Source organism: Microcaecilia unicolor, chromosome 7, assembly GCF_901765095.1.
Source record: "Microcaecilia unicolor chromosome 7, aMicUni1.1, whole genome shotgun sequence".
NCBI classification, from domain to species: domain Eukaryota; kingdom Metazoa; phylum Chordata; class Amphibia; order Gymnophiona; family Siphonopidae; genus Microcaecilia; species Microcaecilia unicolor.
The window spans coordinates 32,045,246-32,062,659 of NC_044037.1; the positions used below are offsets into that span (position 1 = coordinate 32,045,246).

General features: G+C 43.8%; 1 protein-coding gene across 1 annotated transcript in view; it reads right to left on the reverse strand.

Moving 5' to 3' along the window:
• The window catches only part of PASD1 (PAS domain containing repressor 1), a 95,270-nt gene that overhangs the window by 23,472 nt on the left and 54,384 nt on the right, over positions 1–17,414 (reverse strand). Inside the window, 3 exon segments of the mRNA XM_030209849.1 lie at positions 2,501–2,582; positions 8,268–8,415; positions 10,179–10,285. Coding sequence (XP_030065709.1) covers positions 2,501–2,582; positions 8,268–8,415; positions 10,179–10,285 — 337 coding nt within the window.

The window sequence follows — 17,414 nt, forward strand, 5'->3', positions numbered from 1 at the left end:
AAAGCGGTTTACATATATTCAGGTACTTATTTTGTAACAGGGGCAATGGAGGGTTAAGTGACTTGCCCAGAGTCACAAGGAGCTGCAGTGGGAATTGAACTCAGTTCCCCAGGATCAAAGTCCACTGCACTAACCACTAGGCTACTCCTCCACTCCATTCCTCCATATACAAAAGTAGTATATGATGATTTATCCTGCCATTCATAATTTCCAGAACCTGGAAGGGCTTTCTGTAGCAGTGAAATAATGGTGAGAGGGGATTTGAAGTGGTATAAGAACCGTCCCAGCCCAAAGGCAGTTTCTATCTTTGGCTGGCTAAGCCACTGCACAAAAAGGAGCAGCTTGTCTGGTGAGGTGACGAGGGTTTCTTAGGCCTCTTCACATCATGCGATCTGTGCTCTGGTTAACCAAGCTACCCGAGTGAAAGGCTGCCACTGATTACGGAAGAGAAGAAAAGGCTACAGCAGATGACCTCTGCAGCCGAGACAGAGAGGGGCCTGGTTCTGCAGGAGTGCAGTGCACGTGATCACATCGGAGTCCAGACTCCAGATTCCCACTTGTGACCTTGGGTGTATTCTATAACAATGCGCATAGATTTTAGAAACGCCCATGACCCGACCATTCCATGCCCATAATCACGCCCACTTTTCAACTACCTGACTTATATTTACGCGTACCATGTTACAGAATACGCTTAGCAAGTAGTGCACGTAAATTCTAATTAATGCCAATTAGTGCTGATAATTGCTTGTTAACATTCAATTATCAGTGTTGATTAGCTTGTTAACTAATTAAGTTATGCGCATTGCTATGGAATACGCTTCAATTTCTGCGCAGAAATCTCAATGCAATATATAGAATCCTGGGCTTAGCGCTTATTTTGTTTGGTGCTGAAATACAGAATCTAGCCCTATATGTGACTCAAGAAGGTGTAAATGATGGCATGGAAATTTCCAAGGTATATGTGTAGTCTGTACTCTATGAGGAAAGGCTAAAGCGGCTAGGGCTCTTCAGCTTGGAGAAAAGGTGGCTGAGGGGAGATATGATAGAGGTCTATAAAATAATGAGTGGAGTTGAACGGGTAGATGTGAAGCGTCTGTTCACGCTTTCCAAAATACTAGGACTAGGGGGCATGCGATGAAGCTACAATGTAGTAAATTTTAAACGAATCAGAGAAACTTTTTCTTCACTCAACGTGCAATTAAACTCTGGAATTCGTTGCCAGAGAATGTGGTAAGGGCGGTTAGCTTAGCAGAGTTTAATAAAGGTTTGGACGGCTTCCTAAAGGAAAAGTCCATAGACCGTTATTAAACGGACTTGGGGAAAATCCACTATTTCTGGGATGAGCAGTAGAAAATGTATTGTACATTTTTGGGATCTTGCCGGGTACCTGTGACCTGGATTGGCCACTGTTGGAAACAGGATGCTGGGCTCGATGGACCTTTGGTCTTTCCCAGTATGGCAATACTTATGTACTTATGGTAGTACACATATACTTTGAAAGACAGCCCAGAAGCTGCCCTCTTAAAATGTCTTTATGCTGCTGCTTCCACATATATGTAACATGTTTTCTAAAATCATTATGTGTGCTTGTGTGTGTGCCAATTTTCACATCAAATCAGGGTTTTTTTTTTAAATGTATAAATGGTGCTTAACACTTCTAAAATCATATTTAAAAGATAATTTATTTTCACTCCATTGAACTACCTAAGATTTAATAAAACTCGCTCATCAGTACCAGGTCAACTAGAATGATCTTGAAAGTGAAATGACGATGGGATAATTACCATTCAAAGAGAGTTTTCTAGCTTTCTACATTATTATTTTATTACCCATGGAATCAGTTATTAAGAGTATTTTGTATTCTCTGCAATTCTTTATAGAACTCTGGTTGACTAAAGTGTAAATTGATTTAAGCAATAATAACATTAACCTATCTGACTGTTCAGTAAAAGATGTTAAGCAATTCTTGTTTTTCTCAACTGTTTTTCTGCTACACTTTAGTATTAACACTACAGCCCCCAGCCCACCACTGAAATCTTGAAGGCCATTTAATAGCAGCTACCAGTGGCGATCCTAGGTCGGCTGCCACCCAGGGCGGATTGCCGCTGCGCACCCCCCCCCCCCCCCCCCGATGCAATTACCCCCCCTCCCCGGCGCATCAAGCCCCCCCCCCCTCGGGTGCATTCTTGGCTGCTGGAGGGTGCAGAGAGCAGCCGCGCGCCTGTCAGCTCCACTGGCTCCCTGCTCCCTCTGCCCCAGAACAGGAAGTAACCTGTTCCGGGGCAGAGGGAGCATGGAACCAGCGGAGCCGACAGGCGCGCGGCTGCTCTCTGCACCCTCCAGGAGCGTGCACCCAGGGCGGACCGCCCCCACCACCCCGCCCTTCCTACTGTAAGGCTGATGAAGAGAGGGGTCTCCAATTATTTACAAGTTCATAGAGCAACTACAGCTTATGTTCTCCAGCTGAAAGGTCCCGTTCCCAATCTCAGGGTGTTACCTTCAAGGATGCTGCTGCCAGTTCTATTGATGTTTCCTCCAAGCCAAGGTCTCGCCTTCTCTCTGCCCGAACTTCTGCATAACTGCAAAAAGAAAGCATTTTTCTTGTTTGTAAGTTACTCCATGTTAAGACACTGAGATAAAACTAATGGCAATCTCTATTAATAGTACAAACAGAAAATCAACACAAGACTAAGAAAAGGCTATAGATCATTTTAAATTTCAGGCAGGCAGTACAGTGCTTCTGCTGCACAAGATGAAATTCTGCTCACTACCATAAGCTAGAATTAAGCACTGAGGAGCTTCTGAGCATTTCCAACAGTTTGTATCACTTTAGTTTGGGCTGACCTTTTTGTATTAGTAACACAGAAACATAATTTAATTTAAAAAATGGATATTTTGCACCTTACTATCATTTGAGCGAATAAGATGGACTACATTTAACAAATGCAAAATATAAACAAATGAACACTTACCAAAACAGATACAAACAATAATATTTTAACACAAGGTATAACAATAAAACAAAATCGACACACTGATAAACATAAAATAAAACACAATACAATACAATGAAACCACTTCAAAACCCAACACATCAGACAAGTCCAGCCTAAACCTCTTGGCAGGGATAAGTTTTCAGTTACTCATGTCTTCAACACTGACGGAATTGCCCGTAATTTGACATTTCCCTGGAATTGCAAAGGTAAACTATTCCGTAAAACCAAAATGTTCCAGAACCCCCACTTTTCTGCCTTTATTAATTGAAAATCCTTACCTGATGGTCACTCAAGCTTCCATGTCTAACTTGATCTATAAATTCTCTGTGGTCTATAACTTCTAAGTTTCTCTCTAAGATAACCAGTCCAGTCTGAGGAGGTAATTTTTTATATAATTTTTTCATGTGTATAATATCTTTAATAAAATTATTGAAGCTAGTAAATACATAAAAGTACATGTGATGTCAAATACGTGTCTACTTTTATGTGGCCCGCGTGTAGGTGTGTTCTGGGGTGGAGATTGGGTACTTTACAGGTGAAGTTACAATTTACATTAAGTACATTATAAAGTACGCAGTATGCTTGTCCTTTGTGCACTAATATTAACACCCGGGAGAAGCTTTTTGTCTAGTTTTGAAAACTTGGCTGAGTAGGGTCAGCACTCAAGATCAGAACGGTGGACTTTCAGGACATAAACATATGAATAGCAAAAGCAGTCAGCTTTCCCCTCTTCTTTGTATATAGGATATATTATTTTTTCACAATCATCAGTCCAAAAACCTCCAGTACTTTCTCTATGAATATGTGCAAGTGCAAACAACAACCAAAAATGTGTCAAAACACTTATCTTAAACAGTGCTTTTTTTGAGGGGGTACTTGGAGGTACTGAGTTCAGGCACCTTTTCCATTGTCTGCTAAAATTGACCCATTGTTCCCAAGTTTTAACGAAAGAGCTTAGGCTCTACACACCAATTCAGCGTTGTCATAGATTCTGTGACTGGATGCAGGAGGCCTGGCAATTGTGGGGTGGGTCCCTCAGTGATCACCCCACCCCTGAAGGGTGGCCTGGCATTTGAATATCGGCACCTTTTTCGCTAGAAAAAACTCACTGATCTTAAATGAAAAAAACCAGCAGTGCCAGTGATTCACAATGGATTCCGCAGGGATTTTTTTCAGTTGCTTAGAAATTCAGCTGCATCGAACACAGTCAGTCAATGCCGCGGGTCAAATTGTGGCTGCAAAACGTCTGCAATTTCTTTTTTTTTCCCCATTAATGGCCATACATTAATTTCCCAATTAGCACATGGCCATTACTGCTTATTTAAGTAAGCACTAAGGGCTCATGTGCTAACCCGGCGGTAATCGGACAGTGCACACCGATGACCAATTACCACTGGGCATGCTCACTCCCCCCCCCCCCCTGCCCCTGTGCTTGAAAATAGAAAAATATTTTCTGGTGTGGGAAACTGCAATCACAGGACTACAACAGGGTGCCACGGTGCACCATGTGGTAATGCTGTATTGCTGGGCACTACCCATGCAATAGCCCTACCACACCTTTGTAAAAGGGCCCCTTAGCTAGGTGTAGTTAACCCTTTAGTGTCCAATGTTCCCATCAATCTGTTCCCATATGGCTTATTACGGGAACATTGAACACTAAAGGGTTAACTTTTTTTAAAAGCCTTTGCTTTTTCACAAAACTTATTCCCACAAAGCAATCATCATCTGATAGAATTCTATCTATTGCCAGTCTATTTATGCAATGCCGTTCCCTGCTGTGTGCCTCGGCTTCTTTCCTTTATAAGAAATATTTTTAAAAATCTACCACTAGAGGGTGCCAGATGCTAATGTTAGTGGATTTAGCATTTTTCACCAAGGCTAATCTCTATAGATTCAAGGAAATATATCCCCTATCCCTCCGGATTCTATATAGCACGCCTAGAGTTACGCATGGTTCTGCGTGTGCGTAGATTAATTGTTTTAACAAGCTGTTAAGCATTGTTAACAGCTCGTAACAAGCAATAATGAGCACTAATTGGCAAAAATTAGAATTTATTTTTTATGTTACATTTGTACCCCGTGCTTTCCCACTCATGGCAGGCTCAATGTGGCTTACATGGGGCAATGGAGGGTTAAGTGACTTGCCCAGAATCACAAGGAACTGCCTGTGCCTGAAGTGGGAATCAAACTCAGTTCCCCAGGACCAAAGTCCACCACCTTAACCACTAGGCCACTCCATGAGTATTACTAAGCATACTCTGTAATGTACCACGCCTAAATTCTAATATGTGCAGGCAAAAAGGGCTTGGAAATGGGTGTTTCATGGGTCTTCCAAAATCTACTCAATATAAATATAAGGGTAGCATTATCAAATCACTAGATTATATATATCCTATTAATCGATGATAACATTTGTTAATTTATCTGCAAAATATTCCCCAGTTTTAGAGTTTTAAAGAAGGAAAACGGCCTCAAAGTGCTCAAGGATGTGTTTAATCTCTATAGAGCTGAATCGGATCCAATTGATCCTCTCTTCATCATTGGCCGTGAAAAACCTTCAAGAAAGGAGTGTTGCTTGCTCTATACGCTTAATCATTTCATTGCTTCATCAGGTGAGCTCAAACAGTTAAAGGACACTTATCTTCATTCGAGTCAGTTGGTTCTTTCTGTACTCGTGCCCGTATATAAGCTTTGAGAATGTTGATTTCTTGTATTTGGTTCACTACAGCAGTCCACTCTTCATAGTGTTCCATTTTATCTAATAGTTTCTCATTCTGTTGGAAATGCAGGTTCTGTGTAGGAAGCTGTAGCAGTCTGACTTGTTCTGTTTTCTAAACTGGATGTGCATTGGGGTTTTAAAATATTTTCAGTGCTGACTTTTCACAGGCAGGGTTGGTGCAGTTTGAGTTCTTGGGCTTATTGTTGGTATGGTGTAGTAAGCTTCTGAGTGACCGTTCTCAGCTGCTACATACTGTGTGACCACTGTTGTTTTAAGTGGCAAAACATTTTCAGCCCGAAACCAGCCCAATATTAGTATAAATATTAATAAGGTAAATGTGAATAGTAATAAGATCTATATGAATATTAATGAGGTCAATACAAATAATATATTAAATATTATTAGCATTTGTATAGCGCTACCAGATGCACGCAGCGCTGAACACCTGATACAAAGAGACAGTCCCTGCTCAAAAGAGCTTACAATCTAAATAAATACATAATCTTACTTTATAAATAAATATTAATAAAGTAACCACAATCATAAATGGACCCCCCCCCCCCACGAAGAAAAGAACTTACTGAACTCACCGCACATGGCAGACTGAAGAGGTAGAGAGTGACTGTGTGTGAGACTTTAAAAGGCTTCCCGCAGGCACACTCAGGCATTTAAAAGAGGCCTGCAGCCCGCCTCGGCGGGGCTTCTATTGGTCCGCGGGAAAAAATATCTAACCCATGGCCGTGGCCGCAAAAAGTCGCCCAATATCCCATGACCTGCGGCTTTTAAAGAAAACTGCGGTGGTCTCGTGAAACCTGCCCAAAGGTGTGGCCGAATCGTGGAATTGGCAGCTTTGTGTGTGACGTTTGCTAGGGAAAGGGGAGGGAGGGTGAGAAAGTTCCGGGGGGGGGGGAGAAAAAGAGAAAGAAAGAGTGTGTTAGGGAGGGGAAAGGAGAGAGATAAGAGGAGAGGGTGAGAGAAGGGGGAGATAAAAGTGGGAGAGAAGGTGGAGGGAAGAGAGATGGAAAAACAATTGGGTGGAGAAAGGGGGAAAGGTGAGACAAGAAGGGAAGAAGAACTGAAAGAAGGGTGGGGAGGGAAGAGTGGGAAAGGGCAGAAGTGGAAAGAAGGAATAAGGGAAAGAGGGGCCCTTTTACTAAGCCACGTAAGCGTCTACGTGCGCCTAACACACGCCAAAATGGAGTACTGCCCGGCTACCACGTGGCTCTTGCAGTAATTTCATTTTTGGTGTGTGTCCGATACGCGTGTCCGAAAAATAATTTTTATTTTCAGACGCACGTATCAGATGCGCGCCAAACGCGTGTTGGTCATTACTGCCCGTTTACCACGTGAGACTTTATCGCTAGGTCAATGGTTGGCGGTAAGGTCTCAGACCCAAAATGGACATGCAGCAATTTTCATTTTGCCTCACGTCTGTTTTCGGCAAAAATTTTAAAAAGACATTTTTTTTTGGGCCCAAAACACGCATCTAGACTACCGCAGGCCATTTTTCAACACGCCGTTGTAAAAGGGCCCGGGAATGGAGTAGAGGAAAGAAGGGCAGGGAGGGAGGTGTAGAGGAACAGAATGGAAAGAGGTGGCAGATAAGGGAATTATGGAAAGATGGAGCAGATGGAAGTATGAATGGAGAAGAGGATGAAGGGTGTGTGTGAGAGCAGAAAGGGAGCGAGAGGAGAATGGAAGAGTATAGGCAGGATATTTTGAGTTAGAAAAGGGTGGAGAGCAGGGAGTGAGAAAATTTTGGGCCCACCCAAAATTGGAGATCTGGCTATGTCACTGCTTATAAAGCCAACATTATTTATTCAAATACAGCATAGTTAAAAAAAAAAAAAAAAAACCTTCAGGTAGCCTTGATGAAAGATAGCAATCACTTTATAAGTGCAGGATTTCTTATTTTCTTTAAATTTTCCTGATTCTCCTCAAAATTTAGAATCTTGGATCCCCCCTTTTTTAGGACTTGAGTGTTACGTCAGAAGTATACTTACTTTGAATAATGTTAGTATTATTATTGGTTTGTTAAAGTTATATTCCTATGATGTAACACTATCCTTCAAGATTTATCTTGAATTAATGTTTGTAAAATGCATAAAGAAATAAATAAAAAAAACAAAAACACTTATGCCTTTGAATATGAACATCCTTATACAGCAGCTGTAAACACAGAAGAGGCTTCTAGCCCTCCCACTCCGCCTCTGCTTACGATGTCACCATAGATCCCATTCAGTCTCTGTCCTTGCCCTACCCTCTGTGCTCTGCATCGGTCTGGAGCGTGCTTATAATTCTGTTCTGCTTACTACCGCCACAGATGGGAAATGATTCCAAACAAGCACTTCCCTCTCAGGACAGCAGCATTTCCTCTCAACCGCCCCCTCTCCCATTTTCTGATCATAACCCTTGGTTCTCGATCTTTTCACCCCTCAGCTGCAATTTAGTTAATGTTTGTCGGGAACAGGGGGAATGGGAAACATCATGAACAAGTGTATAACCAGCAACGAGGTCTGAACGCACAAAGCGTCCACCCACACACTCACCTAACCACAGTATGTGTGCAGACAATGAATTCGGGTTTTGAATTCCACTGATGGTAGGTAATGTAGTAGTGAGTCTGCAACCAAATCCACTGCTGGCCCTTAGTCAAGAATCGGTAGTAGCAAGACTTCCCTTTCCCAAATTGCATCACTGTAACAGGCAAGAACAGAATTCATTAATAGTATGAATGATGGCATCAAAATATTGCTGCAGCCTTGATGGCCAGAACCTGGAGGAAAAGTCCATATAGTCTGCTATTGAGACAGACATGGGGAAGCAACTGCTTGCCCTGGGATTGGAAGCATGGAGTGTCGCTACTCTTTGGGATTCCGGAATCTTGTGACTCTTTAGGATTCCAGAATCTTTCTATTCTTTGGGGTTCTATATGGAATGTTGCCACCATTTGGGTATCTGCCAGGTACTTGTGACCTGGTTTGGCCACTGTTACGTTCTTATATAACCTCAATAGTGTAATATCACTAATGGCATCATGGATCATCCAAAAACTTAAAAGGTCAGTGTTCAAAAGATGTAGGTGGTACAAGCAGATGTTAAACACACACCAAATCAATTAAAAATTCCACTCTCCTTTCCCAATCTGGCTTTAACTCTGCCTGTGCAGAGAGGATGGTCTGGGTTTTCAAATTTAGGGTTTAGCGTTTTTAGTGCACGCTAAATGCTAGAGATGCCTACAGGACTATATGGATGTCTCTAGCATTTAGTGCACACTTAGTTTTAGCATGGGCTAAATGGGCCACTTAGACATTTGCCCCCTGTTTACAAAGCCACGCGGCATTGCCGACACAGCCCATTCACTTTGAATGGGCTGCGTTGGCAGTACCGCACAGCCAGCCGCTAGTGCGGCTTTGTAAATAGGGGCCTTGGTATCATATTTAGTACAGCAGTAAAATTAGGTGTCCAGAAGGCACCTGGTAGGAGTTTATTCTATAAAGGAATGTAGATGCCAAATACTTAGCCTATCTAGGATAGATGTGCCCAACTGTTAGGCATCACCCCCTTATACTGCTTTGAGATAAGCACTAATGCGTGCTTATCGCAGCTTAAAATGACAAACCGCAGGGTGCGCTGAGGTGTCCTGAGCTAATTTCGATATGTGAGCAGTGGCGTAGCTATGTGGGGCCACGGGGGCCTGGGCCCCTGTAGATTTGGCCCTGGACCCCCCTGCTGACGATCCTCTCGACCCCCCTTCCACCGCCAACCCTCCCCTGCCGCCGCCGCCTACCTTTGCTGGCGGGGGACCCCAACCCCCACCAGCCGAGGTCCTCTTCTTCCGGCGCAAGGCTTCATTCTGTTTCTGTGAGTCTGACGTCCTGCACGTATGTGCAGGAGCCGGAAGAAGAGAACCTCGGCTGGTGAGGGTTGGGGTCCCCCGCCAGCAAAGGTAGGCGATGGCGGCGGCAGAGAAGGGTTGGCGGTGGGGGGGACAAAGTTGTTGTTGTTGGTGGTGGTGGTGGCGGCGGCGGGGTCAGCAATGGCGGGGGGGGGGTCTGCGGCACCATGGGGGGGGGGGGCTAAAATGTGCCCCTCACCTCGGGCTCTGGACCCCCCCCTCCCACCGAAGTCTGGCTACGCCCCTGAATGTGAGTGCATTACCGGTGCACTAACAAATGTATTTTTTTCAACGAGGGGGCAGGTCTGGGGGCAGAGAGTGGGCGTGTCTGCACTAATCAGTTAAAACATTGTTTTTTTTTTCCAAATGGAAGCCCATTTTCTGAGTGAGGCCTGAGCCATTAATGGAACTTGCAGGTGGTCTCATTTCATGCCAGCCATGCCTTTGAAATTGTAAGGTGACTAGCATGCTTGTTACATTTAAAAAAAAACACGTATGCAGTAAATTACAAAACAAAGGAGAGGAGACTAAAGACAAAAAGTATGAGTAATAAAGTACTTACATTGTTCATGGCATCTAGCAAGAAGTTCTAGATCGTCAGCGTGATAGTAATCATACCCTGAAGTTCCCAGAACCTCGAAGGGTAGGTAACCAATGATAGGTGGAGCCCTACAGCAAAACAAGGAAAGTCAGTTTGTAACATTATGGAACACCATGTACCAAGCAAAAATAAATACATCACTCAGTTTCCATCCACAGCAGTTTGTGTATGACATTGATACAGAAGTCATGCTTCATAAATGTATTTACTTTATGCTTTATGTCCCTAGGCAGGTGGGTCAATGAAAAAGTCAGCCGCAGGGAAGGTTTCAAAGAAAAGAAAAAGAACTCCACACCATAAACAACTGTGCACAGAGTAATAAACCAGAAGCTAAACTTTTTAGATGTTTGCTCAGAAAAGTCATTTTGGGGCTAGCTGGCAAATGACGGCAGAAAACGTCGGTCCTGCTGATCTTAAATATATAGCTGAGAAAGGTAACAATCGTAGAAAAGGAAGAGGTGCACACAAGTTACAGCAAGTAGATTAGCAGCATTACCAGAAAAATTGCATAGTGTGACATGTCAGTAGCCAGGACTTGCCACGGTAGTGGGAAAAGGCCAACTACAGGTCCCAGAAGGCATTGGGATCACCAGCTCGGAGTAGGGGGTTGAGGAAAACCTGGGGCGGTGCCTCCTTATTGGAAGGGGTTTTGCAGCTGCTCTTTGATGGCGGAATGAAATGTGGGATGAGGCAGTTTCAAAGAGCCCCTCTAGAGGGCAGAAACCCAGTAGAACAGCCCTTTGGAACAAGACTCCCAACCTTGGAACTATGGGGAGAGAAAGGAAATACCGGAATGCCCTCAGGAAGGGAAGTCAGGGTTAGTCCCTCTAGAATAGAGGTGAAACTACTCCATTTGGCAGCCAGGGGGAGTCCAAGTTCCCTGGTTAGGAAGGTAATATGTGATGCCTCCTCTGAAAGCAGGCGAGAAGAGACCCAGAGAGAAGACCAAGGGGCGCTCTTCCCAGAGCCTGAGGCCATGGACCGTGTGGAAGTAGAAGCAGCCAGCCCTGCTGGAGGAGAAGGAGAGATGGAATGGGAAGCTTGCCAAAGGATAACCCCAAGGCAGGGCCGTCGAGAGGGGGGAACAGGGGGGGACAAAAGTCCCGGGGCCCGAGCCTCCAGGGGGGCCCGGCGCCACCGCCGCCTGGCCCACCCTCTGTCGCCGCCTGGCCCGCCCTCCGTCACTCCCAGAACTAACCTTAAGCCTCCTTTCACTTCGCAGCAAGCAGCAGCAGGTCAGGCCACTCCATCCTTCCATGTCCCGCCCTCGCCTGACGTAACGTCCGCGAGGGCGGGGCACGGAAGGAAGGAGGAGAGGTCTGCCCTGCCGCTGCTTGCTGTGAAGTGAAAGGAGGCTTAAGGTTAGTTCCGAGGGCCCGGCCCGATAGCGGGTGGAGGGGGGCCTTGCGACCTCGGGTGGGTGGGCGGCGGGGGGGCCCGGCGATCTCGGGTGGGCGGCGACCTCGGGTGGGGGGGCCCGGGGGCGGCCTTGTCCCAGGCCCGGCTCCCGGCGGCCCTGCCCCAAGGTACTGGAAAGGCAGCTGTGGGAGGTTTCTCAGAAAGGCATAAGGTTGTGCGATGGGAGGTGAGCTGCCAGCACCTCAGTAGTGGGGCAGTCAGCTAAGCAAAGAGTATTCTGAATCACAAAACCTGAGCTGTATACTCTTTAGGGGAAGGGTCAAGTTGAGAGGACCCTAGTTATGGACTTTCCCAGAGACAACCGCCTGCATCCAGCACGGTACTCTAATCACAGGGCAACTTGCTACATCTTTTAGTGCCATGAGACGATCATTTTGTTCGGGATCCATTAGAAGGAACCAGAAATGAACTTTCCTGTTTACAGGAAAGTAAGCTATAAGCTCTTTATTTGGCAACTTAAAATCAAAATTACGAGAAGCAGCAAACTCTTCAGAACTATAAAGTAGTGAATGACAGATATAAAAAAAAAGATAAAGCAGTTAAGAAACTTTACAAAAGATAATTATCACCTCAGCCAGAGTCAGAAGCACAGGACGGGAAGGGCAAGAACGTTACATCCTTTGAAATTGGTTTGTGGACAAAGGGATGCAAATAATAATACACCTACACTTTGATCTGATTTAGTTTTCCCGTTGCCGCCCTTATTGTTTTATGATACCAGAATGACTGTGTAAAAGTTTATGCGCCTGGTAAGGTAAACCACACTTTCAGCCTATGTTTTATACCCTCTATTTGGGATCCAGCAAAATAGAAGGAGGTGTTGCTATAATGGAGAAGAGACCAAGGGGTTAATTCTAGAAATAAGACACCAACATTTAGGCACCAAGAATACATGTCAATGATCAAAATACTGGCATCTAGATGCACATGTAATCCAGCTACATACTATTCTGTAACACACCACCTAAACCTCAGCTGTGCAATTTGAAACTAATAAAGGTTTTGTTATAGTTTCAAGCACGTGATTTGTCATTCTGTATTTATTTTTGTTACATTTGTATCCTGCACTTTCCCACTCATGGCAGGCTCAATGCAGTTTACATGGGGCAATAGAGGATTAAGTGACTTGCCCAGAGTCACAAGGAGCTGCCTGTGCCTGAAGTGGGAATTGAACTCGGTTCCTCAGGAACAACATCCACCACCCTAACCACTAGGCCACTTCTCCACTAACATTTGTATTTTATAGTTATCTCACATATCATGTCCTTTAGACTTTATTCAAAAGCTTGCAAATCTTTAAGTAGAAAGACTTAGCTTTGTCGGCTCAGGGGCAAAAGAGTCCGACATGGCACATGTTTCGTATAAAGTTGTTTCAAGGACATACTCCCATTACTACTCAGCTTCTCTTGCTGCCAGTCGGGTTTGTCCTTGAAACAACTTTATACGAAACATGTGCCATGTCGGACTCTTTTGCCCCTGAGCCGACAAAGCTAAGTCTTTTTTTATTAAAGATTTGCAAGCTTTTCATTAAAGTCTAAAGGACAGTACATAAGTGCATAAGTATTGCCATACTGGGACAGACCGAAGGTCTATCAAGCCCAACATCCTGTTTCCAACAGTGGCCAATCCAGGTCACAAGTACCTGGCAGAAAAACAAAGAATAGCAACATTCCATGTAGAACCCCAAAGAGTAGCAAGATTCTAGAATTCTAAAGAATAACAAGATTCCATGCAGAATTTCAAAGTGTAGCAACATTCCATGTAGAACCCCAGAGAGTAGCAAGATTCCATTCAGAATCCCCAGTACATAAGTATTGCCATACTGGGAAAGACCAAAGGTCCATCAAGCCCAGCATCCTGTTTCCAACAGTGGCCAATCCAGGTCACAAGTACCTGGCAAGATCCCAAAACAGCGCGATACATTTTATACTGCTTATCCTAGAAATAAGCAGTGAATTTTCCCCAAGTCTATTTTAATAATGGCTTACGGACTTTTCTTTTAGGAAGCTATCCAAACCTTTTTTAAACCCCACTAAGCTAGCAGCTTTTACTACATTCTCTGGCAACGAATTGCAGAGTTTAATTACACATTATATGTGAGATAAGTATAAAATACAAATGTTTAACGTTAACAATACAGAGAGACTGATGACAAATCAAGTACTTGATTCTTGAAACTATCCAAAACTTTTATTAGTTTTGAGTTGCACTGCTGAGGTCTGCTATAATTGTTAAATCTATTTCGCTAATGCAAATTTGGACTCTAGCATATATTTAAAGCGTTGTAGATCCGTTGCCAGAGTTGGAATTAATACTGCCATAATTATTGAAGTAAATTATAGAATGTGCATTTTTCAGTCATCTAGACGCAAACACACCCGCTCTATGGCCTAAAATAGAGGTATGACTTTGACCTGTTAAACTAGTAATCTATAAAGAAAAGGAGGTGCCTATTTTTATCTATAGAGTAGGCTCCCAATAGGTGTCTGAAAATAGGGGCCCCTTTATGGGATCTCCATCCAAAAGTATAGATGCTTCAAACAGTTTGAGAGAAATAGCCAAATCTCCATCTTTCTCCCTCCAATGTATCTTGTGTTGTTAGCGTTAGAAAGTTCTAATTTCCTGAGACTGCTACAAAAAATGTAACCATTTCAGGAAAAACATCCCCTGCTGGTCTCTCTCTTTTCACAAGCCTATCGGCTTTCAGACCTCACAGCATTTCCTGAAAAGCAAAGTAGAGAGGTGTGGTAGCCGTGTTAGTCCACTCTTAAAGGTTATCAATAGAAATCAAACAAAATAAAACATGGAAAAGAAAATAAGATGATACCTTTTTATTGGACATAACTTAATACATTGCTTGATTAGCTTTCGAAGGTTGCGATCCGATCTGAGGAAGAAGGGCAACCTTCGAAAGCTAATCAAGAAATGTATTAAGTTATGTCCAATAAAAAAGATATCATCTTATTTTCTTTTCCATGTTTTATTTGGTTTGATTTCTATTGATAACCAGAAAAGGAAAGGAACAACTAAATGCACAACTCAGATGTTCAGTTATCAAACTCGATATTTCTGAAATGCTAAAAAAAAAAAATCTTCAAAAAGCGAGATGAAGACTTGCAACAAGGTGGAGAAAAAGACAACAGTCCCTAGCTGGGAACTTGAGTTACATTGGGGTGTATATTCAAAAAGGTGCCTGAGCACCTGACCTAGTCAGTGAAGATTTTGCTGGCTGAGTTAGATGCAACTTAGCTGGTGGGATCCTCATTCTGTTTTCCTCTTTTTCTATAGGGCTTTTTTTTTTCTGCTCTCACATTCCTTCCCTTTCAGTCTTACATCTGAAGCTTTTTTTCCACCCCCTTTCCACTCTCTCCATACTGCTGCCTAATGCCTGTTTTCACCTGCTGAACTACAAACCTGAACCAAACTTATGATCTCTTTCTTGGTAAACATAGCGCTCCACACCAACCACTTATGATTGCAAAAGTGTGGCACACAGTGTTCCACACCCTAAAGGCTGGGACATCTGCAATAATCCAGTCCTTAATTAGTCATAGTGGCATGAATCTCCTGGTTACCTCCCACATAGCAACATACTGAGTTATTCACCAGGACATCCAACAGGTCAAACATCTTATAACCTTTGATTTCTATTTCATGCGATTCCTTCTCTAGGGTGTGTGTATATACCTTTCCAAATCGTTGCGAAGAAATCACTTTTCTAGATCATCTGGAGGGGCATAATCGAACGGGGCGCCCATGTTTTCCTGAGGGCGTCCTCGCAGGACGTCCCTGCGAAGGGGCGGGGAAACCTGTATTATCGAAACAAGATGGGCGGTCATCTTTTGTTTTAATAATATGTCGGGGACGCCCAAATCTCAACATTTAGGTCGACCTTAGAGACGGTCAACATAAATGTTGAGATGGTCAACCTTAGAGATGGTCGTCCCTGGTTTTCGGCCTTAATGGAAACCGAGGACACCCATCTCAAAAACAACCAAATCCAACTCATCTGGTCGTGGGAGGAGCCAGCATTCGTAGTGCACTGGTCCACCTGACATGCCAGGACACCAACCGGGCACCCTAGGGGGCACTGCAGTGGACTAACTGATGCACTAACTGAACGGAAAAAGCCCTTCCCTTACTGATCCCTTAGCAATTCGGAAAGGAAGAGGCATGCATGCAGGAAATCGCATGCAAATGAGCTGCTCGCTTTTAGCTCATTTGCACACAATTTCCTTCCTAAGGAGGGGAAGCCAGTGCAGAGCAGCCAAGCGTTATGCGTGGCTGCTCTGCGCATGCCAAAGACAACATCATACACGCAGACAAGCTGCATGTATAATAGCCGTCCACAACCTTAAAAAAACACAAGTCCAGGTGAAAACGTCCAAGTGCTCATCAGGGACGTCTTTTTTTTTTTGAGTATGGGTGAAGGACGTCCAAGTGTTAGGCGCGTCAGACTGTGAGATGTGATAGGGGTTAAAAGGGGTAAGCCAGGTACCTCAGCCTCTTTCCCTTTACTGCTTCCGTCTGCCCGCCCTTGCCAGGTGAAGGAAGAGATGGGGACAAACTAGAAAGAAGCAGGATGTTGCAGCTTAAGAGAGGTGGATGCTTGAGCCAGTGAGTTTGGCCCCAGAGGGGTGGTACTTCAAGGAGTACAGTGCAAGGAAAGGCTGGGAGGCATGCCCTAAAGGCATGTGGGCTGGCTCCAAGTTGCTGGGCAAACTATGGTGAAGAAAACATCCATCTGCTGCTTTGTGCCGTAACATAGCAGATGATGGCAGATAAAGACCTATACGGTCCATCCAGTCTGCCCAACAAGACAAGCTCATATCATGAGGTATGTTTTGGGTGGGCCTAAAAGCAAACGTGCATTTCCCATTTCAGAAGGGAAATGCATGTCTTTGTCCATAAAGAGATGCCAGGATTTAGACCTGCTACCCACAATGTTTTGGGTTTCAGAAAAGAGTTCCTATTGAGCAGGGAGGGATTAGGGAAAGTTGCCCACTTAATCTCCCAGTGGTTGATGTCCCTCCTAGAAGCAAAACTGGCAAGGGATACTGGGCTCTGTGATCACTTTGTGGAAAAGAAATGTTTATGTTTTGAAAACAGCTGACATAAATGTTTGTGTTGATATTTCATAACATAAATGTGTATGCATTTATGTGCCCATGTTGATCCATTGATATTTTAGTTCAAGAGTGTCCAACCTTGGCCCTCGCTCAGTTGGGGTTTCAGGATTTCAACAATGAATGTTCACTTGTCTTTAGTTTGTTCTCTTGTCTTTTAGATTGTAAGCTCTTTGAGCAGGGACTGTCCTTCTATGTTTGAATTGTACAGCGCTGCGTAACCCTAGTAGCGCTTTAGAAATGATTGTTGTTGTTGTTGTTGTTGAATATGCATGAGATCTATTTACATACAATGGAGGCAGTGCATGCAAATAGATCTGACCGGGTTGCGGCCTTCAAGGACTGAGGTTGGGCACCCCTGGTTAAGATGTTTATGATTCTAAAATAGACGCTCCTTCTGCAGGTATCTGGTACATAAATCTCCATTTGTCCATGCATTTTAGGAAAGGCTCTCTCCCTAATTCTATAAAAGTTGCCAAAATTTGTGCATGCAAATTCAGGTGCGTGCTCAATTTGCATATGCAATTATATTAAATAACGAGCTAATTACCACCAATAATTGGCTTTTTAAGAAGCAATTATCTGTTATCGTTTATTAATTTTCCTATACCATATCTATTTACCAAGCAAATCAGAATGGTTAACAATACAT